Here is a 26,774-nt window from a genome sequence, read left to right on the forward strand (position 1 = left end):
GCAGTGTAAGTATGGTATAACTGCTAGCACATTATTCTTCATCACCCACAGCTGATACAGCCCTGTTTTTTAATAGATGTAGGAATAGAAATAACTCAAATTCTGCAGTTGTAATATGCAAAACCACCAACTGCACCTCTTTATTAAATGCTTTAATTGACTGACTCTCATTACAAAGAAATATTGCTTCCATATTCTTAAGTGGTGCTTTGTTGAAATAGATGGCACAGGTAAAGTTCACAGGTCTTTCTGAAATTGCATTTCTAAAGTTTATGCAAAATTATATGCAACATCAAACATACATCAAATGATTGCTGTTTTGAAATTTAATTTCTGCATATAGTAAAATTTTATTTACACCTCTTTAAAAATGGATTTGATATCTGAAAGTGATATCTTTTGTGTCAATTTAATACAACTCTTCAGTAGAGGTTTATGTTACATTTGCAATATAAATTTATCAATATTAATGAGTATTAGTCCTGTTTTCAAGAGTGAATAAATACAAATATCCTATCCAAATATAAATAAATAAATATATACTGTATATTAGTTATTTTAGCTCGTTAAATACTGCCCGAAGACCACACAAGCCTGCATGCTCCTGCAAATCGGGCTAGATTCACTAAACCGTGATAACTCATATCACGGCCGCGCTAGCATTTTCCCGTGCAATTTCACACGGTTTAGTGAATGAAGCCCATTGTGTGCCCATCCCATGTGCACACAAGCACCTGCACAAACAACTGCGACCCGCACCCAACCCTCTTGTCCCCCATGCTGCGCACACTGCGCCCTGCATGGATGCAAAAACCTGGGATTTTATTAAGTATGATATATATAGGATATATATATTGTATGTTAGGACTCTTGCTGGTGGCAGCACTGTGGACTTTGAATTTCTGCTGGTGGCAGGACTGTGGACTTTGCATGACTTTTGCTGTCCACCAGTAGATGTCTCTACTCCTGTTGTGAACTTTGCAGTTCTTGGACTGACCTGCAGATGGAACTCTGTGAACATTCCAAAGAATCACATGCCCAATGTGCACTATTTAATGCTGGGCATACACGGCTCAATTTTACCGCTCAATTCTCCAGCTCGATCGATTCCCCACTCGATTCCGCAGGCGATTCTCTTATCTTCCATTTGTTTTTCTTATCTTTTTACATTGTGTTAAATGCAAAATCAAGCGGCGAATTGATCGGGCCAGAGATCGGACATGTCGAAACTTATCAATCGAACCATCTTAATGGCTCAAAATCAAACCGTGTATTCCCAGCATAAGACTGCTTTTAGCAGAAGAACATTGCTAGGTCACTTTGTGCTGATAGCCTTTGTGATTCTGGTCACTTAGTCTTGTCCCTTGAACCATGTTTCCTGCCTTAGTATTTGACTCCTTGGTATATACACACTCATGGATTTGTTGAGACAAGAAATTGCTCAACTTAGTGTGGCCCGGTTTGATTAATGCTTTTTCTAGTCTTCCTTTTTAAAAACAAAACCCATTACCAATTTCCCATAAAGTAGAAGTCAATAAAATACACTGGAATATTTTCATCTTAATGATAGTACTGCAGACATGGGGTTCTTCTCTGACCCACGTCTTCTTGATCCACCTCTTGTTCTGGTTGCCAGAAGTGTTCTAAGTTACTTCAAGTCTTGATAGAAAATATGAGCATAGTTTCTACCTTTTTTATGTGCTACAATGAACAGAATGTACAGTACGTGCACTGAATTGAAAAAAATGCTCAGGGCTAATCATATTTTGGAAAGCCAGCAGACGATTATCTGGCAGCAGTAGGCAGCAATAGGGGATGCAGAAGTTGCAACTGCATCAGGGCCCTTGGACCCTGATGCAACATACCTCTCTTCATTAGTGGTATGTTGGTAATGATCACCTCTATATGTGCTTTGAATAGTGGTAATCATTAACAAAATTTCACCTCCCCCTGCTTAAACCTAAGTGACACTATGGCTGTCCTTGGCTGGTGTCAATTATGTATAGACAGGGCCGGATTTGTACTTTTTACCGCCCAAGGCCCACTATCACTAGCTGCCCCTGGACCGACACCATCCTAAACCTCCCCCACAACACGGCAGGGATTAGATTGTACGCTCCTTGGCGAGTGGCACATTCGGCGAGTGACAGGTAGCTCAGAGATCATCGTAAGTTCCCGTTCCTTGCCCCTTCATCCCCTGAGTGCCAGATCCAGCTGTTGGAAGCCGCCCACCGCTATGTGCAAACTTTGTGTAGCAAGATAAATATTCGGTAGGCTAACTGCTACTGGCACCCTGCTTCCCACATCTCGCCCCTTGCTTTCCTGGTGCCCTAGGCCATGGCCTTTGCGGCCTTGCCTAAAATCCGGCCATGTGTATAGAGGGTGCCCAATGTGAAACTTGCACTGAGGTCTATAGCCCTTTAGCTACACCACTATCTGGCAGCTTAGCCCTCCAAATGTTCATCTGGTGTCATCCTCTATTATAAAACCCCTGTGTCTCCGCGTCCCCCTGTCCCTGTGTCCGTGCTTTTGCGCTACTGCGCTTGTGTAGCATGCAGGCGGCAGTTGGGACAGGAGGAGGACGGGTGCACGGGGCGGGCGGCCATTGGTGCAAGCGGCGGGGAGCGCGGCCATGCATGCGCGCGTTGGGGAGCGCGGCAATGCGCACAAGCCACCGGGCTATAGCGCCCATTTTTTTTAACATGCGGGCTTAGTTTCTAGTACATGTATAAAAGATTGCCACAGAGACAGGCATATGCATGGCTGGAGTGGTCAAAGGGATGCTTTATTTTATGTAAAATTGGCAACCAGATCATCAGCTGTTCATGTTACATAACTGCATATTACATAACTTACTGTAGTTATTTCTACACTTCTATAGAATTTAGAGAATTTGTGGAATTCAGAATAGCTCTGTTCTTGCACTCTGGGGAGAATCTAAATATAGTATTACTGTTTTATTATTACTTTATATAGCACCATCACCTCTCTTGCCACTACACAGTGATTATGACTTACATCAAAAACACATAGGGCCCGATTCAATCTACTTTTCCTCCTAATTTTTCTCCTAGGAGCTAATTTTTCATATCCTGTTTTGAATAACTTTTTAGCACTCTACAAATGCTGAAGGATTAAAAAGTAGGTGAAAAAGAACTGTCACTTTTATTCTGAGTATTTTCTTGCTTGTGGAGCGGTGGCGTAAAAGGCATTTTATTGATTAGGTGTGAAAATATCACAGGGAGAAAACTTAGGAGAAAACGTGAATTGGATCGGCTCATAACAATCAAGTGAGCAAATAATAGAATGGGTAGTTTTTATACTTTTTGTTTTTTGCTAGATTTGTTTTTATTTCTTAAAGCTAGAAACCTATGGAATGTTTACATTTTGCATTCAGTTTTTTTTTGTAAACAGAAATGAAAAATAAAAAATACCATAATTACCTTTTTGCTGATCCATGCAGTGCACTGTGAATGATAAACGTCTTATGCTGTGAATACACGGTACATTTTTGTGCCATTTAGATGGCTCGATTGATAATTTCCGACATATCCGATCTCCCGCCTGATCGATTCCACGCTCGATTTCGCATAGGGAACAATGGGAAAAGATAAGAAAAACAAATGGAAGATAAGAGAATCGGGCAGGGAATCGATCGGGCGGCAGAGTATATTTCCAGCATTAGGTCCAAATCCAACTGACAAAATGACAGCTCCTAGTACCCTTTCCCTTTATTTCTGATGGTATACTGCCTTGCATAAGGGCCCACTGTCTCACTGCAGGATGTAGTGATCTCTGCAATAACACGAACCTAGAGTAGAGGACAAGCATAATATAATTAGCAATGGTTAATTTAGAATGCTATATAAATACTAAATAATAATGATACCAAGTAGATGTGTGTGTGTGTGTGTGTGCGTGCGTGCGTGCGTGCGTGCGTGCGTGTGTGTGTGTGTGTGTGTGCACGTGTTGGTGGCAGTTATTGTTGTTCAGTCACTATTCAATCATGTCTGACCCTTTGCAACCCCAAGGAATCAGCCATCTCATTCTCTGCCATTCTCTCCTCTTGCCCTGGAACTTTCCTGGCATCAGGGTACAATGAGTCCTGCCTTCTCATTTTGTGTCCAACGTATTTCAGCTTTAGCATTGCTCCTTCCAATGAGCAGTCAAGGTTAATCCTTTTAAGATTTGACTGATTGGATGTTATTGCAGTCCAAGGGGCTTTTGAATGTCTTCTCCAGCACCACGATTCGAATCTGTGGGAGGAGGACAATGCATTTGGGGGTTGCTGATGCTTAAAGATCCAGTTTGCCAGATTATTGCGTGACCTTGGAGGACATTCTGGGACAGGCTCTAGCATAAGCACACTGCTTTAGTATTTTTCTTTTTACAAAATCAAGACAGGGACTTTGCTGTAACTCAACATTTGAATTTTGTAAATGATCTTGATTTTTTATGTGAATATCCATCCAAAGTTACACATGAAAAAGGGTGTATAACCTCTCATACTGTACATGTGCTTTTGCAAGTAATATGTAAATATAGCTGTATACATGTGTTTAGATGTCAGCAAAACTGTTCAACAAGATATGTGGAAAAAAACTCAAAAACACAATTCCAGACAAAACATTTGAAAATGTTGTATAATATGGGAAAGGATTATAAGGTCTGTTTAGGTTTGTTTGGGTTTTGTTGCTAACTTTGTCCCCTGGTGGGAATTTTCTTTTAATGCCTTTGTTGTCACTGGGTGTCAAGATGTGTGGGAATCTCTCCAATCAGGAGTCAGTAATTAATTTGCTGTTGTTTAGTGTGATAAAACAGTGATACAATTACAGGCATTCCTAGAATAAGGAACTTTAAAATATGTTTCCATCATTTATAATATTTCATATTTTCCTTATTAACATAATATTAATAGATAATAATTATTAACAAAAATATGTATTTAGTGTACAACAAACAAGAAATGAAATAAAAAAAGTCACTTGAGTTTTAGTGAACCTCAGCTGAGTTTGTATTTTCTCGTATGTTCTCAGATTTCCTGGCTTCTTTTCAGTTGCCTCAATATGCGCTTCAGGGACTGAAGGTGTGAAGGCAAGATTACCACCAGAACCCCACTATGCAAGAGACGGGCAAGAAGGATGGTCAACAGTCCAGGTTCATAATTTGATTATCAGGTGGCTTGCAAACTAAGGGTTAAATGAACTTGAAGTCAGGGACAAGCCAGGGATCATACACAGGAGAAGATCGAACAGCCAGACAGATAAACCAGGGATCAGACAGGATCATAGTCGATAAAGCTGAGGTCAAACACAGACGGCAATCCAATATGTAGTCAAAGGGTAAGCAAAAGAGTGTAACACTAGATCAGTGCAAAAACACACTAGGCAGTATAGCAAAATGACTAACCACTATCATGAGCACTGAATGGGGCAGACTTCTATTGGGGAAGGAACGAATCAAGTGGGGCTACAGGGCTGTCCAACTCCAGTCCTCAAGGGACGAAATCCTTACACAAATTTTGCACAGCTCTAATTAACTGATGGTACTGAATCAGGAAAGGTGTGGTCCGTCAAGTAGAACATATTTCTCCGTCCATCCTAAACACTGGCATAGATATGGCCCTTAAGGACTGGAGTTGATTTAAACAATCTACTCCAAAAGGCTAAAACCACCAGAAGGAATAAAATGTAGCCACAGGTGCCCATCTAAAGGGATGCAGAGCTATGCACCACCTATGGGGATGCCATGCCAGGCAGTGGAGGAAGACAGCTGTTGAGCTGGCTACCGGAAGAGCACTGGGGAGGTAAGAGCATGACAGTACTCTTTGTGTTTGTGTGGGTTTCCTCTTACATTCCTGAAGTGGCAAAATGGTCAGCACTCTATCCTTGCAGCGCTAGGCCAGGGCACTATCTGCATGGAGTTTGTATGCTCTCCTGGTGTTTGGGTGGGTTTTCCTGTAGGCATTCTGGTTTCCACTCACATTCCGAAAAACTGACGGGTAGGTTAACTGGCTTACACCTAAAATGTACCTTTGACTATGCTACTATGATAAAAATATGATTATAGTAGATAATTAGGATTAGATTGTGAGACACTCTGAGGGAAAGTTAGTGACATGACCATATGCTCTGTGAAGTGCTGCAGAAGATGGTAGTGCTATATAAAAGAGAGTAAATAAATACAAAAGTTAATTGGTCCCCTCCAAAATTGCCCCTAGCCTTTAATAAGGACATTAGACTATGGCTTTTGTAGGGATGACATTGTGAGCTCTTCTGAGATACATGTAGTGACATCACTATGTACTCTGGAAAACACTGCAGAAGATGATAGCACCGTATGAATTCAAAATAATAATAACACCACCACCATACATGATAAACATCTTTGGCCCATATATAACTGAAGTCAGTAGGATGACTCCTAGTAGTTCATTTCTGGCTGTAAAGGGTTTGTTGTAGAATGAAGTCACCATTGATGTGGGAGGTTTGGGGCATCTCAGAGATGCTTCTCGTGTGTTCAGGGCTAGGCAGGCGAAATGCCATTCTATGTTGTCTTTTTGGATTACCCTTTCACCTCTCCCACTAACAATAGAGAGACAGGAGGAGACATGAGCTTTGTTATTTCTGAGAGATTAAGAGCAGTTATTTATTGGAGAAGAAGCAGACAAGTGAAACCTCCAGTAAATATTTCACATAATATATATCGCCCTCTTTAAAAGTAAATGCCACTCATGTGACTTTTCATTGCATCTATTAATTATAGAGGCTGGAATATGGAAGATAGATTGACTCTTTCTATGAAATACTATGTGTTAATTCTGCAATTGGTTTGCATACAGTATAAATCTATATTTTCATTGAGTAGCTAGCGCTCTCTCTCAGTGGTGTAACTAAAGGGCTTATGAAGCAAGATACAATATTTGCATCAAGTGCAGAGATTACAGGGGCAGCATGTTTGCTCTGTGATTTTACACTAACAGCATGCAGTCAGAGTAGGAGGAGAAGTGCAAGAAGAGTGAGATGAAGAGGTCATCATTGGGGAAAAGCAGCATGTTGTGCTGTGTGAGGACTCTGACAGTAAATGAGGAGGGGGGAGGTAGGAGAGCAGCAATGTTTCATTTGACTTGCACAGCTGAAGGGAGGAGGTGGAACTGCTGTCCTGACTGAGGAGGAATGGAGTGGCTGAGGGTGAGCAGATTGTTTGTCACAGACTCACAGTCAGCCAGTGTGCTGTTGTGCTGGCAGCAGCATGTCATGCGAGAACATTAAATAAAGAAGAGTAAATTGCCGGGGTGCTTTGCGGTCATTCCAAATCGGGAAGGGGGAAGGGGGAGCACTCTCACAAGTTTGCCTCAGGCAGCAAAAAGTTTAGAACCGGCCCTGCGTAACTACAAATTATGAGGCCCCCCCGGCAAAATTTTGATGCTCCCCCCCAATGCTCACAACCTTTTCCTGGTGGCCTTCACAGCTGGGGGGGGGGGGGGGGCATCTTGCAAGGGTCATCAAACATGGGTGGAGTTTGTAATCCTCACACCCATAACAAGTGTAGACACAAAAAAACCTGATCTGGAGGATGGATCCCTTCATCAGATCGACTGAAGTAGCAGTTGGGGCCCCTTTACAGCTCTTGCCCCCCCCCCCCTTTCTCCCTTGTAGTTACACCCCTGATTTCTTATATACCACATTAGAGACAATTGGCCTGATGCACGTCAATATTACTATTACTTCTAGCAGCATGTACTGCAAGTTATGGTGTAAGCGTGACCCGCAATACTCGATTAGCATGGCTGTTGCTATGGTAATGAGCGTTACTAACAGTAACATTCGTGTTAGTGCCACAGGTTGCGCTAATAGAGTAACTCATGGTACATGCTGCAGAAAGTAACGGTAATATTGCCGTGCGTTGTCTGTGCATGGCAATATTACGTGAAGAGTAGTGTAGCAGCACCCTCTATAGTTTCAGTGTTTCGATGTGCCTGGCTAGTAGTCCAGCAGCCCTCTGGAACGATCAGCAAGTAGATAAGGAAACAGCCGGCACCATCAGTAGTAAAATTTCTGCTCTTTTATTGCATATGAGACTCCAGCAGTAATAGCAACGTTTCAGGGTAGCAAACCCCTTTGTCAAGCTCACTGGAAATCAAGATACATACTGACAAATAACAGACCTCTTTATATAGTATACATGGTTGGCAGCGACCAATAGAATTCAAAACTATCAGCCCCAATCATGATGGTCCTGCGCTAGTGGACCTGATGGGGAACTTAAATGCAGCTGCCACGATAGGCTGCTTGAATATGGAACCACCCACCTTGTATATTCCCCACTGTCCGGCCAGCCTCCGTCCCCCTTGGTCCGCCGGAACTCACAACAGGTACCGCCCTGCACGACCAGCGCTGCCGGCGGATTCCCTATGTGGATACACGCAATGGGCGGAGCTAACGCTCCGTCCCAGCGTGACTCGGCGGACTCTAAGGGGACGCCAGCGGCTAAACAGCCGCCGACGTCACCAATGATGTCACGCTGGGACGGAGCGTTAGCTCCGCCCATTGCGTGTATCCACATAGGGAATCCGCCGGCAGCGCTGGTCGTGCAGGGCGGTACCTGTTGTGAGTTCCGGCGGACCAAGGGGGACGGAGGCTGGCCGGACAGTGGGGAATATACAAGGTGGGTGGTTCCATATTCAAGCAGCCTATCGTGGCAGCTGCATTTAAGTTCCCCATCAGGTCCACTAGCGCAGGACCATCATGATTGGGGCTGATAGTTTTGAATTCTATTGGTCGCTGCCAACCATGTATACTATATAAAGAGGTCTGTTATTTGTCAGTATGTATCTTGATTTCCAGTGAGCTTGACAAAGGGGTTTGCTACCCTGAAACGTTGCTATTACTGCTGGAGTCTCATATGCAATAAAAGAGCAGAAATTTTACTACTGATGGTGCCGGCTGTTTCCTTATCTACATGGCAATATTACCGCATTTGTGAGCATCAACCCCATATGGCTATGTCCTAGTATCTGTGCTAAGTGGAAATGCCCTCAGCTATAGGAAGAACATACACATTTGTTTCATAAAAACAGTCTTGCATAAAACCAGATATGATTGGACCTTTACTTTAAAATGAGGATTGATTGAACTCAGTTGTGCAAGATATATTTCTAAAATAACATTATTCCTATTGTATGCCCAATTCAATCAAGTTTCGCCATGTTCTGCTTTAACATCCTGCCTTTCAATGAAACCATTTTTCTAACTAGCCAATTACCTTTGATGGGGTTGAGAAAGTTGTGATTATCAAATCACTATCAAATTACAAAATGAACTCAGCTTTTCTGTCCTCCAAGCTCCTTCTCAGTGAGAGATAGTGAGTCACATTCAACACTTAGATACATTTATGAAAACAAAATGTATCTATTTCAGCTTCGGATGCGTCTGCAGAAATTTTCAGGAACTTTAAAGCCCTGTGTAACCCTTCCAATGCTGGTCTAGTAAAAAAAAATGCTGGTTGCATATAATATACTGTAAATAATGTTTTAGAGCAAAGTTGAAATGCAGGGTTATATTCCGCTTTAAAGCTCTAAATCAGTGTCAGCACCATTCAAATTTTTGGAAGAACAAAGAGAAATCGAGAGCCCGATATGGTGTAGTATTGTTAAGTTGGTTGTGGTTAAAAGCAAAATATTTAGATATACTCACAAACATGGGTTACCCATAGGCAAACCACTTTAAGTGCAGGTGGGGAGTATTAGAACCTGACCCCACTCAGGTTTTTAAGATGTCGCTCTCTGTAGATAGGAAACAGGGTAGCACCCCTCCACCGAGGGTGGACTCAAGATTTTAGCAAGGCTTGGTGTACAGAGGCACCAGAGTAGAATAAAAATGTTTAAAAACCGTCTAAAAGAGGGGGATGTTCTTGTGGACTTACCTCCCTCAAAAATATAAAACTCAATTGAGTCACAATATATCAATACAAAAATGTTTTATTGAACTCCACTTAGTGCTAGTGGAGTTCAATAAAACATATATTGTGACTCAATTGAGTTTTATATTTTTGAGGGAGGTAAGTCCACCTGAACATTCTCCTCTTTTAGACGGTTTTTAAACGTTTTTATTCTACTCTGGCGCCTCTGTACACCAAGCCTTGCTGAAACCATTCCAATGTTGATATGTTCACTGGGCCATATTTTCCCTTCTAAATGCATGCCTTATTCTGGCTTATGATCACACACTATGGCCAGAGCCACAGATTCCACTGTAGGATTTGGATTTTCCATGGAAGTACTTCAGCTCTTATGACCTTTTTTTATATTGAAGTTGAACTATACCGCTAGGATTATCCAAGAAGCCACAATCCAAGGCCAATCCTAAAGAGGAATGGAAAAAGGTGGTGATATTATATATCAGCCTAGAAAGGGCTGCTAAGCCATTTATAAAGCTCTGGGACTCCAATGATCTACAGTGAGAGATATTGGACATGATGCACAACATCACGGAAATACTGCCATACACATACAGCAGAAGGCAATAGTACCCTTACTTCTGGCAGCATTAACTAACGGTAACTACTATACCTACGGTTGTGCTACTCGAGTACAGGTCGAGGTTGTGCTAATATTAGAACTTACAGTACTTGCTGGCAGAAGTAAGTGTAATATTGCTGTGTGCTGTCTGTGCACAGCGATATTACAACAATTTTGTGCATCAGGCCCATATTGTCGAAATGAAAAAGATATAGAACAGCGGACAATGGCATACCCTATGAGTAGAAATGCTGCTATGCATCCAATGTTATCCGCAGGCCAGAGGCGTAGCTAGGGCTTTCAGCGCCTGGGGACAAAGACTATTAATGCGCCCCCTAAGGTGAAGGCTGCGCCGCGCCAAAAAAGGGGCATGACCATATAATAAATAATTTTTCCTCCATGCCCTAGCAGTCCCCCAAAGCAGAAAAACTATTTCCCCTCCATGTGCTAGCAGTTCCTCAAAGCAGAACAACTAGCTTCCCTCCATGCCCTAGCAGTCCCCCAAAGCAGAAAAACTATTTCTTCTCCATGCCCTAGAAGTTCCTCAAAGCAGAAAAACGACTCCCTAATTCTGCTCCCAAGCCATCAGGTGCAGGAATGAACAGGGCCGGGCTTATATGTCTGTTGTGTCATCTTAGTTTCTGCTATTTCAGTACTGCAACGCTTTTGGCCCAGCAGTGTTCCCATTCAAATTAATTTGATGGCTCCTGCGCTTAAATTGATCAGTGCTTGATACATCTGTTTAATCTGCTAGGCCTCTTTAGTGAAAAACCACTTAAAATACAGATCTATATATGGTGATACGTTTTCACTTTTCTTATTATCACCAGCATGATCTTAGTGAATTGTGGCCATCGTGCTTGGATGTTGGTTTGGTGTGGGTGCATTGTCCTGCATGATGGATCTCTAGGCAACATTGGGACGTACTTCTGCACACATTAGATTTTCATCCAAAAAAAACAAAAGTTTGCTTTCCTAAAACAGAAAGAATTTGCGATAATTCAGGTTGGAGTGAGCTCGAGATGTCTCATTTTCATCCAAGATGGTCCTTACTGGTCACCTCTACTTTGTTTAATCCAGGACGCTTGCAGTGAATAGGGACCTAACTCCATTTTAAGATATTCTAACCACACTCAAGTAAACTGTAACTGCGCTATCACTTCAAAGCTGACTGCCATGCATCATGGAAGACTATGGTTATGCACAGATGAAAAAAGTAATTATGTGACTGAGTTTTGTTAGTAAAAGTTACATAGTTCCTCCATTGCATCATGGCTGGTTCATAATTCCAATGTCCCAGATCTATGGCCAGTTATTACTGTGAGTTTCATGTCACAAGGTCATGATCTCTCTGCCAACCACAATTCCTGACATTCCTTTCAACCACAGAGACATCCAACCCTTCTCTTCATCAGCATCACAACACCATTGTGCTCTCAAGAGGCAGACGCTTGGGGAGGTAAGGTGACAACAGGTGGTAGCATAATGATGAATTGGAAAAGCAGTGTCCTGTAACTCTACTGCATGCCCCCTGGATAACGAATAAGGGGCAGGGCCGGCCTTAGGTTTCACAGCGCCCTGAGCGAAACCTGATTTTTGTGCCCCCCCTTCATCCTCTTCCCGCGTGCACGTACACACATACACATAGGCCCATATGCAATTCACCTTTTCTCCTGAAATATCTCCTAGGACAGTGGTTCCCAAAATTTTTTGATGTCGTGACACATCAAACCAAACGCTCAGATCTCTGTGACACGTCACATATGTATAATAGAAAAGATACTATTAATAACCACGAATGGATGGAAAGAGTGCATTATCCTGAATATACTTAAAAATTAAGGCTAGGACCTTTTAGTAATATTAATAAACAATCAGTGGGACAGTTAGCCCCCTCCCCATTTAGAATGATAGCACAGCAACGACAATTTGCACCACGCGTTATAGCCGCAGTGCGCCGCCCCCCCCCCAAAAAAAAAAACCATCCTCAGACTCAGTATAGGTGCCCCCAGTATAGGATCTCATGTGTAGGTGCCCTCAATATAGGTTGCCAAGCATAGGTGCCCCAGTATAGGAAGTCAGTTGAAGGTCTCCATCGCCCCCATAGGTAGCCAGGTACTGGTGCCTCCAGTATAGGTAGCCATGTGTTGGTGCCCTCAGTAAAGGTAGCCAGCTATAGGCGCCCCCTTGGAAGCCAGCGCCCTGAGCGACCGCACTGGTCGCACAGGTCAAAGGCCGGCTATGATAAGGGGGGACATTGTAGTAGTGAATATCGTAACAAGTCTTGAAAAAATACAAACGTATACAGTGTATTAATACTGACATACTACTGTTATTTTTTTGCTGGAGTAACTAAACTTAAAAACAACATAACATATCACAGTTATGCAAAAGTTATTTTCTAATTTAAAGTTTATAAATAAATTCAATTTTCGATTTCAGCTTGCAGTCATGCCACTAAGTTTGTATTACGCTACCATGCAACCACTATTTTACGCGCCCAGACCAGAGCTGGGACAAGGTCCTCCAGCACCCAAGGCTGAGACACCAAAGTGCGCCCCTCCATCCCTCCCACTCCAGCTGTCACACACTGATTGCTATTAGACTAAGAGGGCCACAGGGCCCACAACCTCCCCAACACCTTAATATCTATTTCTCTGGCCTGCAGTCACTGCTATGTATCCCCTTTTCTTATTTCTTTCTGCTTCATACACAATTAGGAATGACAGCTGAATGAATTGTGCGCCCCCTACTACACTACGCCCTGAGGCTGGAGCCTCTCCAGCCTATGCCTCGGCCCGGCCTTGGCCCAGACTATTATTTATCTGCCCATCCAATTGACTTAAAAAGCAAGAAGTTAATTTTTTGCATCTCCAGACAAAATCCTTTTATGCTTTTTCACACCAAGGGCTCGATTTACTAAACCGTGATAACTGCTATCACAGTTACTCTAGTGTTTTGCGTGCGTCATAACAGCGTAATGTTTTGCGCATGCTAACATGAATTTTTTTGTGCACGCACAAATTCGCATTACCGTGCGCAAAACGTTGGGCGCATTAGAATGCGCACAAAACGCTAGCGTGACCGTGATAGCAGCTTTTCAGTGAGTTTTGACACACTTGATTTTGGGGTCTTTGCCCGCCATTTCACCTAATTACATTCGAATATGCATTTTAGCTTCTGAAGAAGCCAACTCTGTATATGAGCATGCCAAGCTTCTGTTTAATTGTGGTATACATATTGTGTTTGAACATTATAATTGTAAAGATTAGACAGCTTTAGAATGGCAGGGTGTTGTGTATCTTTGGCTGCAAAAAACTCAGAAGCAAGTCCTGGCTTATTTGTTACCTGCTGCACCATTAAACTACTTGTTATGGGTTGAATGTACACCTTTAACCACCTCCATACCAGCAGTCTCTGGCTCCTTAAGGACCAGAGACTGCTGGTACCACAAAACGGCACCTACTAACAAATCGCTGCACATACCCGCTGCTATTGCCAGTTAGGTCGCTCTCCCATTGCTGCAGGCCCCACTCCCTGCCGTCGCTATGACAGCAGAGCTCTGTGCACTAGTCAGGTGCCGCTTTCATTGTCTCCTGACCCTCTCCATCAGTGTGTTGGCTCACAGTGATCACATGTTCAGGAGCCAATGAAATTGGCTCCTGACTGGCTCACAGAACTCTACAATGAGTAAGCTGCGGTAGGGGCAGAGCAGTGTGATTGGCGGGAACGGCAGGACCGCGCAGCAGTGATGTTAATAATAATAATAAACCGAACATTTATATAGCGCTTTTCTCCTGTCGGACTCAAAGCGCTCAAGAGCTGCAGCCACTGGGACACGTTCAAGAGGCCACTCTGCAATGTTAGGGAGTCTTGCCTTGAACTCCTTACTGAATAGGTACTTGACCTAGCCAGGATTCGAACCCTGGTCTCCCATGTCAAAGGCAGAGCCCTTAACCAGTACACTCTCCAGCCACCTATGTTGAAATCTATGTCCTGTCAGAAACAAACGGCCACAAACAGGACATGTATTTGAACTAGCATGGTCTGGAAATGGTTAATGTTGTTATATGTCAGGGAGGTTTGCTACTTTTGTTTTTAATGTAAAGGACTATGCCCATGCCCATTTTAATGGTAACCAAATACATTTTCTTTCTGTTGAATTTTCATCCCCGCTAAAGTCCCATATACAGTAAGTAACTATTTGCTCTTCATTTTTACATACTTACAGATATCCAGCCAGAACTGTCAGGAACGATCATTGTGTCCAAAATTGATCTAAAGAGCATATGTAGCTTAGCGTTCTTCATTAACTCATTATTAGTTATTCTAAAACCCATTCAATACCATTTTTCCTTTGCTTACAATATTATATACACCAGGTATAGGTAATGAACACGTGAAGAGAAGGCGGTGCAAAAAAGCATTGAATGCCAATAAACCAACTGAGATCTGTCAGTATTTAGAAAGCAGTCGTGTTCCCTATTAGTGCACATTAACATCAGCTAGTTTAGTCCTTAGTGATCTTCTCTATAAATGTGTCTCATTACCAAGGTATCGCTCAAGAGGTATCACATGATGGTTCAAAGTAAAGATCTTGTACAAGACCTTTGCAACTTTTTTGTTGCAAAGCATACTTTACAGACATATTTTTAAGCTTCTGCCTTGTTCTCCAACCCCCTTCCCCATAGTCATACAGTGGTATTTGTCTCAAGAAAAAGAAAGAGATAAATACAAGGCCTTATTTCAGAGGTATACAGTGTGACCAATAGATCGCTCTCCCTGGTTTATCTACTGATAGACAGACCCCATCTCACACTCCCCAGGAGTTTGCCATCAGACCCATTCCCCCTAAAATGGCCACATCATCCCTTCCATGCAGGTCAAAAGGAGAAGGGTTGCTTAGTTCCCAACTGTCCCTCTTTTGGGAAGCAAATCCCCATTCCCTTTTCTTCCTTATTTGTCCCTCTTTCAGGTCAAAATGAATGTATTTATCTACTAAAAAGAATATTCACATTGTGCTTAGCTTTAGATTCATCCTCTGAATTACTGTCCTATAAAACGCTGTTATTAAGTGAATAGAAATAACAGGTAAAGCCAAAAAGATTTTAAGAATAAAAATATGTCTTTTTTTAATTCTTGTATGCAAACCTGGAGGTGTGTTAGGGGCGTGGCTCAAGGGATCTTGTGGGTAAGTTTCTAACAACATTTTTGCTTTGAATGGCGGCATGCCTGTTTTTCATTTCAGGAAGTTGGGAGGAATTGGTGTATAATAATTTAAATCCTGTATTTAACTGGGAATAGTACACTTGTTTTAAGAAGGCACATTTATATTCAGCGTTGCTTTTTATTAAGAGGACTTTTTGGTCTCTTTCAGCTCTATTTACATTCCAAGCAGTCCTGGGTGACCATGAGCTATCTGGGTATTTTGTTAGACTTTTTTTTATGTTAATAACACATTTCACAAATGCTGTAGTATTTTGCTATGTGAAAATTGACTATTTTATAAATATATTTACTCGATGTGTTGTGTACCCTATTACCTCTGTTTTTACCTTTTCTGCAATATAAATCTAGTTAAATAAAAAAAAAAAAAAAGGCAGAACATGATCTAATAGCTAACTACATTAACTGCTTTACATTCCAGTGCCTCTTGTACATCATCTTATTATCTTTTGGGAGACACCTATTTAATTTCCCATCAAAAAATTACGTGCTGGTTGAATAAAAGTAACTTTAAGTTAAAATTTGCCAGGGGTATAAATAATTTTGGGCAGCACTGTAATTCCTGATTTGCATAAGGGCCTGAGCCCACTAACGCAGTTGTGTCCGCTTTTCAGCAACACATCAATGTTACAGATGCTGAAAAGCGGACAGAAGCTGACACCACTGCGCAGCGTTAGTGGGCTCGGGCCCTACTAGATGCTGCTGCTGATATTTAAGTATGTATCCTGACGCTTAGCTCCTACACACTTCACATTTTGAGGTAAGAGGGGGACCCCCAGCCCCACTGGTTCACAAGATGGCATTGATATACCATATCTCGGAAACCAGGACTGGGGAGGGGGCCTGTAATTTGGCAAAGAGGTAGTTTGGAGTGTGTAGGAAGTATGAGTGCTGAGATATTGGGGCGTAAATATCACTAGTATAATATAATACAGTAGAAAATGTGATCAGACACAGCTCCAGCATAGCAGCCTAGTGGAGAGCATAGAAATAGCAGCAGCAGTAGCAGCAGCAGCATGGGATCAGACACAGTAGAAATAGCAGCAGCATGGGATCAGACACAGTAGAAATAGCAGCAGCATGGGATCAGACACAGTAGAAATAGCAGCAGCAGCAGCAGCAGCACAGGATCAGGCACAGCTCCAGCATAGGATCAGGCACAGCTCCAGCATAGGATCAGGCACAGCTCCAGCATAGCAGCCTAGTGGAGAGCATAGAAATAGCAGCAGCAGTAGCAGCAGCATGGGATCAGACACAGTAGAAATAGCAGCAGCAGTAGCAGCACAGGATCAGGCACAGCTCCAGCATAGCATCCTAGTGGAGAGCAGAGAAATAGTAGCAGCAACACAGGATCAGACACAGTCAGGGGCGTAACTAGAAATCACTGGGCGTCCCTGAGAAACTTTGGATGGGGCCCCCCTCCGTCGCTTTCTGCACAGGTAAACTGAGAACCAATGTTATTCATTTGGCTAGTGCACACTTGAATGTGTTTTCCCCATGCAGTTAAAAACAGACATCAGTGAAGCACTGCACGCATTTTTTCTATCAATTACATTAGCTTCTGTGATAAAACGTGCATGTTTTCACACATACAGACACACATGATGTGCAGAAAACACATACAGAAAGCCGACAGACAAGTGTTAGCTTATTACAATCACTCTGTCCATCTCTAATGGAGCAGAACTGGCTCTGCAGACTCCTCCAGCATCACTACAGTACAGAGCACTTGGGGAGGGATAGAAAGGTTGGGGGTAGAGCATCGCTGTACACGACAGCCTGTTTCACACTAAATAGAGACTGTCTACAAATTTTTGTCTACAAAACTTTGTATGATTCCTTATCAGTGACTGAGCAGATACAGTCATTAGAACAATTGTGCAGAGAGCAGAAAGCTTTTTCTCTCCGTGCCCTTAGTTTTCAGTCTCTGAGGATAGGGAAAAGAAACTTCTCTCCCCATGGGGCCCCCTGCGGCTTCTGAGCCACCCTGAGGCTGCATCCCTTGCAGGGTATATTTTTACGCCCCTGGACACAGTTCTAGTATTGCAGCCTAGTGGAGAGCAGAAAAATAGCAGCCCAGGATTAGACACAGAAGCAACATAGCAGCCTAGTGGAGAACAGAGAAATAGCAGCAGCAGCAGCAGCAGCAGCAGCAGCAGCAGCAGCAGCACAGGATTAGACACAGCTCTGGCATAGCAGCCTAGTGGAAAGAAGAGAAATAGCAGCAGCAACTCCACAGGATCAGACACAGCTCCGGCATAGCAGTCTAGTGGAAAGAAGAGAAATAGCAGCAACAACACAGGATCAGACACAGCTCTGGCCTAGCAGTCTAGTAGAGAGCAGAGAAATAGCAGCAGTGGCATAGCATCAGACAAAGCTCTGGCATAGCAGCCTAGTGGAGAGCAGAGAAATAGCATAAAATAACTGTGAAAAAAGCCTGTCTGTTTCACACTGAAAATTGCAGCAATCACATTTGTGATTTTCCTTCAGAGAACAAGAATCGCTCCTTGATTCAAGATGTGCCCCCGTATAAGTAACCGGGTAGAGGTTCCCCCTGCATAAATAGCCTGGTTTAGGTGACCCCAGTATAGGTAGCTAAGTATAGGTACCCCCAGTATAAGAAGCCTGGTATAGGTGCCCCAGTATAGGTAGCCTGGTATAGGTGCCCCCAGTACAGGTAGCCAGGTATAGGTTCCCCCAGTATAGGTAGCTAGGTATAGGAGTCCCAGTATAGGTAGCCTGGTATAGGTGCCCCCAGTAAAGGTAGTCTGGTTTAAGTTCCCCAGTATATTTAGCCAGGTATAGGTTCCTCCAGCATAGATAGCCAGGTATAGGTGCCCCCTAGTAGCCAAGTATTGGTGCCCCCAGTATAGGTAGCCAGGTATAGGTGCCCCCAGTATAGGTAGCTAGGTATAGGTGCCCCAATTATAGGTAGCCAGGTATAGGTGCCCCCAATATAGGTAGCTAGGTATAGGTGCCCCTTTATAGGTAGCCAAGCATAGGTCCAACCAGTATAGGTAACCTGTTATAGGTAGAGATGGGCCGAACGGTTCGCCGGCGAAAGGTTCCAGGCGAACTTCGGGTGGTTCGCGAACTTTCCCATAATGCTCTATGAGGGTCAACTTTGACCCTCTGCATCACAGTCAGCAGGCACATTGTAGCCAATCCGGCTATACTAAGCCCTGGAGCCCCACCCCCCCTTATATAAGGCAGGCTCCGGCGGCCATTAGCCTCACTAGTGTGCCTGCTAAAGACAGACTAGGGACAGCTGCTCTTGCCTTCTTAGCATGCTCCTAGCTGAATCTTATCGCTATAATAGCGCCCCAGAACAGCTCTTTTCATAGCTCATCCTGCTCGTGTGATCAATTTTTTTTTTCTGTGTTTGAAACTGACACTTGTGTTTTTTAGACAGCATTGCTAATTCATACTGTGTGTCCCACTGCCAGCAGCAGCAGCAACAGCACATTCAGTGACTACCTGTGTGTGTGAGACACTTGTGTTGCTTAGACAGCATTGCTAATTCATAATGTGTGTGTCCCACTGCCAGCAGCCCACCAGCATTCAGCAGCACATTCAGTGACTACCTGTGTGTGTGACAGGGAGCTGCACATTGTACTACCCACCCAGTACTGCATTTACCTACTACTAGTACCTGTTGTGTTTAGTTAACCCACCTCATCACTGCATACACCTACGTTTGTGTTGAGTGAACCCACCTCGCTGCACATAACTACCTTTTGTGTTGAGTGAACTTGCCTCACTGCATATAACTCAGAATCAGAATCAGAATCCATTTATTTCGCCAAGTACAACGTGAGTTGTACCCGGAATTGATTTTGGCACAAACAGGGTCGGTGATGGTACAGTATTAGATATACAGTGGATACATACAGTGCATACAGTAGATACAATGCATATTCAGGCAGAGTATAGCATATAAGGTAAAGGTAAAGGAACCGTAAAAGATAAACCCAAGGGAAAGGACCGGGGATATTCCGCTGCTGTCCATGGCACTCAAAACGCTTCTGCAGCGATACTTTGAATCGGATGTTTCCCGGTCTATCCTGGGAAAAGAGAGAGAGGAGAGGAAAGTGAGAGAAGGAAAAATAAAGAGAAGGTGAGAGAGCAGTGACAGTAAAACCCCTTAGGATTGCAGTGTAACCAGTAAGTGTCCCGACTGGCTGGCTTTGCGTCTGTAAGCGATCCGCTATGAAGGATCCATGGCTACTGGTCTGGCAACATCCTAGTGAAGATGGGCCTTAGGATGCCAGTCTGGGAAGCCAGGTTGCCGGTGTGATTGTCTGATCCATGTGAGGGCCAGGGTGGCTAACCCACAGTGCAGCAAAAAACGGGGGAGTAGGAGCCAGCAGCCAGGAGGGCCACAGCGAGTTCAGCAGTGGAGGGCCTGGATCCTGGATGGAGTGGACAAGATGATTGTCTGGCACCCTTGGGTGATGTTAGGCTCACCTGGGCAGCAGCAATGACACTGGCAGCAGTGGGGGCCGGAGGCTTGGAAGCCCAGATGTTGCATCTAATCCGCCGTCGGATTCCCTCAAAACAGCAGGGAACTGGCAATGGCTGTGAGTAGCGGGTGTAGATGGTCTACCTTTTAAAACTACCTTTTAAGTTGAGTGAACTCACCTCACTGCATATCTACCTTTTCTGTAGAGTGAACTCACCTCACTGCACATAGCTACCTTTTGTGTTCAGTGAACTCACCTCACTGCATATATAACTACCTTTGGGTTGAGTGAACTCACCTCACTGCACATAGCTACCTTTTGTGTTCAGTGAACTCACCTCACTGCATATATAACTACCTTTGTGCTGAGTGAACTCAGCTGACTGCATATCTACCTTTTCTGTTGAGTGAACTCACCTCACTGCATATATAACTACCTTTGGGTTGAGTGAACTCACCTCACTGCATATCTACCTTTTCTGTTGAGTGAACTCACCTCACTGCATATATAACTACCTTTGTGTTGAGTGAACTCAGCTGACTGCATCTAACTACCTGTTGTGTTCAGTGAACTCACCTCACTGCATATATAACTACCTATGGGTTGAGTGAACTCACCTCACTGCACATAGCTACCTTTTGTGTTCAGTGAACTCTCCTCACTGCATATATAACTACCTTTGTGTTGAGTGAACTCAGCTGACTGCATCTAACTACCTGTTGTGTTCAGTGAACTCACCTCACTGCATATATAACTACCTTTGGGTTGAGTGAACTCACCTCACTGCACATAGCTACCTTTTGCAGTGAAGGCACCATCAGACTTGCCCTCCATAACGGATTCCCGTTAAAGGATTTAAAGTTGATTCATTACAATTAGGGCCTCAAAAGGTCCTCCTGAGTCCTGTATTGTTATTTTTGGTCACTACCTCGGGGCGGGCGTGCATGCCTGCCTGCTGCCCTCCTTGCCTGGATGTGTGGTGGTAGCCGTTGCTCAGGCTCCAACTCCGGAACGCAATACAACCATCTACAGTTTCAAACAATTTAAAAATATAACCATCTACAGTTTCAAACAATTTAAAAATACAACCATCTACATTTTAAAACAATTGAAAAATACAACCATCTACAGTTTCAAACAATTTAAAAAAATGGCAAAAAACTTGCCCTCCGTAAAACATTCTTGGCAAATGCTTTCGACTTGGTTTGTCTTCCGCTGGGTCAAGGGTCCATCTGACCACAGATGCCTGGTCTGCAAAGCACGGTCAGGGCAGCTACAGCATGGGTCTCAGCAGGCTCCCACTACGGGCCGGAATCCAACCTTTATTCCCCGCCCATTACCCGTGGTGACAATGGCAGACTTGCCCTCCATAACGGATTCCCGTTAAGGGCCTGTTTCCACTACACGCAGATTCTGTATGCAGAAAACTGACTCCAATGAATGCCTATGGGAAATCTGCATCAGAAAAATCGCGTTCAGTGGAAACAGGCCCATAGACATTCATTGGAGTCAGTTTTATGCATGCAGAATCTGCGTGTAGTAGAAACAGGCCCTAAAGGATTTAAAGTTGATTCATTACAATTAGGGCCTCAAAAGTCCTCCTGAGTCTTGTATTGTTATTTTTGGTCACTACCTCGGGGCGGGCGTGCATGCCTGCCTTCTGCCCTCCTTGGGTGTGTAGTGGTAGCCGTTGCTCAGGCTCCACACCGGATTCCATCCCTCATTCCCTGGCCATTACCAGGGGTCACAAATGGCAGACTTGCCCGCCTCCATATGATTCTCGTGAAAGGAATGTGGTGTCATCTTTGCCCGCCATAACTGGTTCTCGTTAAAGGATTTAAAGTACATTCATTTCAAATACAGCAAGCCCTCGATAGTCCTCCTGTATTGTTATTTTTGGTCACTACCTCAGGGCGGGCGTGCATGCCTGCCTGCTGCCCTCCTTGGATGTGTAGTGGTAGCCGTTGCTCAGGCTCCACACCGGATTCAAATCCTCATTCCCCGGCCATTACCCGGGGTCACAATGCCAGTCTTGCCCGCCTCCATAGGATTCTCATTGTAGCGGTACTGAACAAGTACATAGCAAGTAGAAAATGTAATTTAAAAACAAAACGTAAGCTTTTTAACAATTCCATGGAAAGTTGAGAAGGCAGTCACACATTACCTGACATCACTGAGTGAGGAAGAGCAATCTCGCCATGTTACGCAGTAGTCCAGCATGGCCGTCACTACACAAACAGCTGGTAACTTGCGGTGCGTTACACAGTTAGTTTGGTGCGTCAGTGTGAAGCAGTACTCTAATTACACTACCTGATTGATGTATACACATGCAAGATATTTTAAAGCACGTTAGGCCTGCAATTTAGCATTCAATGTGATTTCTGCCCTTAAAACGCTGTTTTGCGTCACATCCAGATTTTTCCCCGGGACTTTTGGTGTGTATCCCACTCCGCCATGCCCCCCTACAGGTGTTAGACCCCTTGAAACATCTTTTCCATCACTTTTGTGGCCAGCATATTTTTTTCTATTTTTCAAAGTTCGCCTCCCCATTGAAGTCTATTGCGGTTCGCAAACTTTTTCGCGAACCGAACCTTCCGCGGAAGTTCGCGAACCCGGTTCGCGAACCTAAAATCGGAGGTTCGCCCATTACTAGTTATAGGTTCCTCCTCCCAGTGTAGATAGCCTGGTATAGGTGCCCCCGGTATAGTTAGCCAGTTATAGGCTCCCCCAGTATAGGTAGCCTGGTATAAGTGCCCCCAGTATAGGTAGCCAGGTACAGGTGCCCTGGTATAGGTAGCCAGGTATAGGTGCCCCCAGTATAGGTAACCAGGTATAGGTGCCCCCACTATAGGTATCTAGGTAGAGGTACCACCAGCATAGGTAGCCAAGCATAGGTGTACCCAGTATAGGTAACCAGGTATAGGTGCCTCCCTCCAGTATAGGTAGCCTGGTTTAGGTACCACCACTATAGGTAGCTTGTATAGGTGCCAGGCAGGGTGGCTCATACATAGCTTGTTATAATACTTATGTTGCCACTGGTACCACAGACGGGGTGTCGGTGCTATCAGGGTACTAATGAAGATTAGCAGTATAGGTAGCCAGGTATAGGTGCCCCCAGTATAGGTAGCCAGGTTAGGTATAGGTGCTCTAGTATAGGTAGCCAAGTATAGGTGCCCCCAGTATAGGTAGCCAGGTATAGGTTCACCCAATATAGGTAGCCAAGCATAGGTGCACCCAGTATAGGTAACTAGGTATAGGTGCCCCAGTATAGGTAGCCTGGTATAGATACCCCCAGTACAGGTAGCCAGGTATAGGTGCCTCCCTCCAGTATAGATAGTCTGGTATAGGTGCCAGGCAGGGGGCTTGTTACGATACTTACGTTGCCAGTGGTACTACCGGCAGGGGTGTCAGTGCTAGCCTATCAGGGTGCTAATGAAGATTTTGGGGTGCTAGAGCCCGAAAAGCTCCTCCCTGGTGCCGCAACTGTAATAAATGCATGTGATCTTTGGGTCCTCAGGAAGCACTACATTAAAATTGGACATTATTTTTTGTGGAAACCACTACATAGGCTAAGGAACGCTTCCAGAAACCACTGTTTGTGAATGGTGATTGTCACATCACATCCCCAAATGCAAGCTAAATTTCCACCATGCAAAGGAGAAACCATTTACAAACAGGATTCAGAGGCAACAGCATCACGTTCTCTAAGTTCAGACTTTTTTTAGGATGGCCTGAGATGAAACAGATAACTGATTAAACAAAATCTGAAATTAGATGTTGCATTCTCCAAGCTTAACAGAAGAAGGACCATTTGACTTATCAGTGCGCTGTTCAAAAGCTAGCATGTATGGTGGTATAGGGGAGGTGTGTGTGTGTGTGTGTGGGGGGGGGGGGGGGGGTACATTCGCTCACATGACAATTGTATCTTGCATATCTGTGAATCCACAAAGGGGTGTGTTTCAGAATTATAAAGTCTTATTTGCTTAATGTGCATATTGTACCAGAGAGCTTTAGAGGTTGCCATCTAGGCTTTCTAAAATTTGCTAGTTTCCTGGCTATAGTGCTGGAACAAGCATGCAGATCAGGGAAGTCTTACAGGAATCATCAGGCTAAAAAAAAAAAAAAAAAGAGCTTTACTTAGCCGGGGGTTCCTCCAGCCTCTGACAGCCCTCGCCGTAATTCCGGTGGCTCCTGCTCCCTTTCGGTGTAGATGCCAACCTCGACAGGTCGGCATCTACTGTGCCTGGGCAAGCCCGCTGTCAATCACTCGCACGTGGTCTTGAGTGTTCTGTGCAGGCGCAGTAGTTCTGCGCCTATGCAGAATACTCGAGACCATGTCCGTATGACTGACATCGGCGCTCACCTGGAGAGGTCGGCATCTACACCGGAAGGGACTGGGATCCACCGGAGCTACGGCAAGGGCACAAGACGGCTGCCAGAGGCTGGAGGAAACTCTGGATAAGTAAAACTATTATTTTATTTATTTTTATTTTTTTTATTTTTTTTAGCCTGATGATTTCTTTTAAAGGACAACTAAAGTGAGAAAAACATGGAGGCTTCCATATTTATTTCCTTTTAAACAATACCAGTTTCCTGGTAGCCGTGCTGATCTATTTGGCTGCAGTAGTGTTATAACTCCAGAAACAAGCATGTAGCTAATCTTGTCAGATCTGACACCAATGTCAGAAACACCTCATCTGCTGCAAGCTTGTTCAGGGTCTATGGCTATGGCTAAAAGTATTAGAGGCAAAGGATCAGCAGGATAGCCAGACAACTGGTATTGTTTATAAAAGAAAAAAATATGGCAGCCTCCATATCACTCTCGTTACAGTTGTCCTTTAAGACTTCCCTGATCTGCATGCTTGTTCCAGCACTATAGCCAGGCAACTAGCAAATTTTAGAAAGCTTGGATGGCATAATCTAAAGCTCTCTGGTACAATGTGCACATTAAGCAAATCAGGCTGTATAATTCTGAAACACACCCCTTTGTGTTTCCTGTATTATTAACAGGCAAATGTATGCATGCATATGTGCAGTGCTTTACTATGACCGCAAATGTTAATTTTCTTAGAAAGCTGCTGAATGAATATCCTAAAGTTAGCTGCTTTGAATAAACCACCAACATAACTGATTTGCTGAAGCTTAGTTGTGCAAAATGATGTTCCTCCTGGCTATGCAAGACTTCCTCTAAGCTGAAGACACAGAGGGAGTGATCTGTCATGACAGGTACAAAAATTCTGAAACAACTACAGATGCTCAAAACAACCAATCAGATTGCAGCTGTTAAATGAAGAAAAGATAGTGACAGGTAGTCCTGGGAGTCTGTTCTGCTTTTGCTTCAGTTTCCTTTGCACTAGTCTTAAAAAATTGCGTCCTATGAGGTAAAAAAAAAAAAGAAAGATTTATTAAAGAGGAACTGTAACCAAGGCTTGAACTTAAACCCAATCTGTAGCTGATACTTCCTCTTTTCATGAGGTCTTTACCTTTTCACATATAGATCATCAGGGGGGTCAATATGGCTGATTTTGTGGTGAAACTTTTCCCACAGTGTGATGTCAGGACCTAGTTCTTGACAGTTTCCTGTCTGTGAGCCTTGTTGCATTGTGGGAAATAACAGCTATTTCCATTTGACAAGCAACCAGTATCTCCCTATGTGCATATGTATATATAAAAAAACAACCTTTTAGCCTATCCCATTTTTAGGGGTGTGGTTATAGTTAAGGCGGTGCAGTACGTTTTTTTTTCATGTCTGCCAGTAGTAAAGATGATGCAGTCTGATTGTGGATCAAACAATATGAACAAATTACATGGCAAATATCACTAATTTCTTGATCTCCCTTTTATTTTTTAACAAATGTACATATGTATATCTATAACGCAAAAACCTTTTAACCTATTGCATGTTTAGGGATTGCAGTTATAGATAATGGTAGTTGGTGCTGACTGTTTTTTTCATGTCTGCCAGTAGTAAAGATGATTACATACAGGCTGATTGTGGATCAAACAATATGAACAAATACATTTCTTGATCTCTCTTCTATTTTTTTAACTTCTCATTTTCCAGTGTATTGATTTTTCCCTCCCTTTCGCTTAAGTTCCGGTGTAAATCTGCAGTCATTGCAAAATGGCACTTTAGTATAAGATGCCCATTGACGATCCAATTTGACTATCCAATTTCCTGAATCACCAACAGAGGGTTAAATGACAAGCAAACCAATCAGACTAGTAGAATTGATTCGAAGTTTGGATCAACGGAACAAACAATAGAACGATCTTCGTTATCCCACGATCCTACTGTCAATCACCTGGGAGATTGTGCTGTTAATGGCACCTTTACAACTCTGACATATTTACAACTCTGACATATGCTGTAGTATTTTCACAGAGTTCATCAAACTAAATAACTTTCCCTCAGAGGAGCTGACATGGTTTAATAACAACCCATTAGCCTATCCATCTCTATCTGAGTGAAACTGGATCGGAGAGAGTCCTACTGAAACACAAATTTGATGGATTTCAATAGAAAGTCCATCTTTTTTATACACTGTCTATATTTATACATCAAC

The 26,774-nt window shown here is 43.5% G+C and overlaps 1 protein-coding gene across 1 annotated transcript in view; it reads left to right on the top strand.

The window, feature by feature from the left end:
• Positions 1-26,774, top strand: part of PITX3 (paired like homeodomain 3) — a 191,171-nt gene that overhangs the window by 20,117 nt on the left and 144,280 nt on the right. The window contains exon 2 of the mRNA XM_068257942.1: positions 5,037-5,157. Coding sequence (XP_068114043.1) covers positions 5,142-5,157 — 16 coding nt within the window. The 5' untranslated portion in view covers positions 5,037-5,141. The remainder of the gene's footprint in view (positions 1-5,036; positions 5,158-26,774) is intronic.

The sequence above is a fragment of the Hyperolius riggenbachi genome, chromosome 10, assembly GCF_040937935.1.
Source record: "Hyperolius riggenbachi isolate aHypRig1 chromosome 10, aHypRig1.pri, whole genome shotgun sequence".
Lineage (NCBI taxonomy): Eukaryota > Metazoa > Chordata > Amphibia > Anura > Hyperoliidae > Hyperolius > Hyperolius riggenbachi.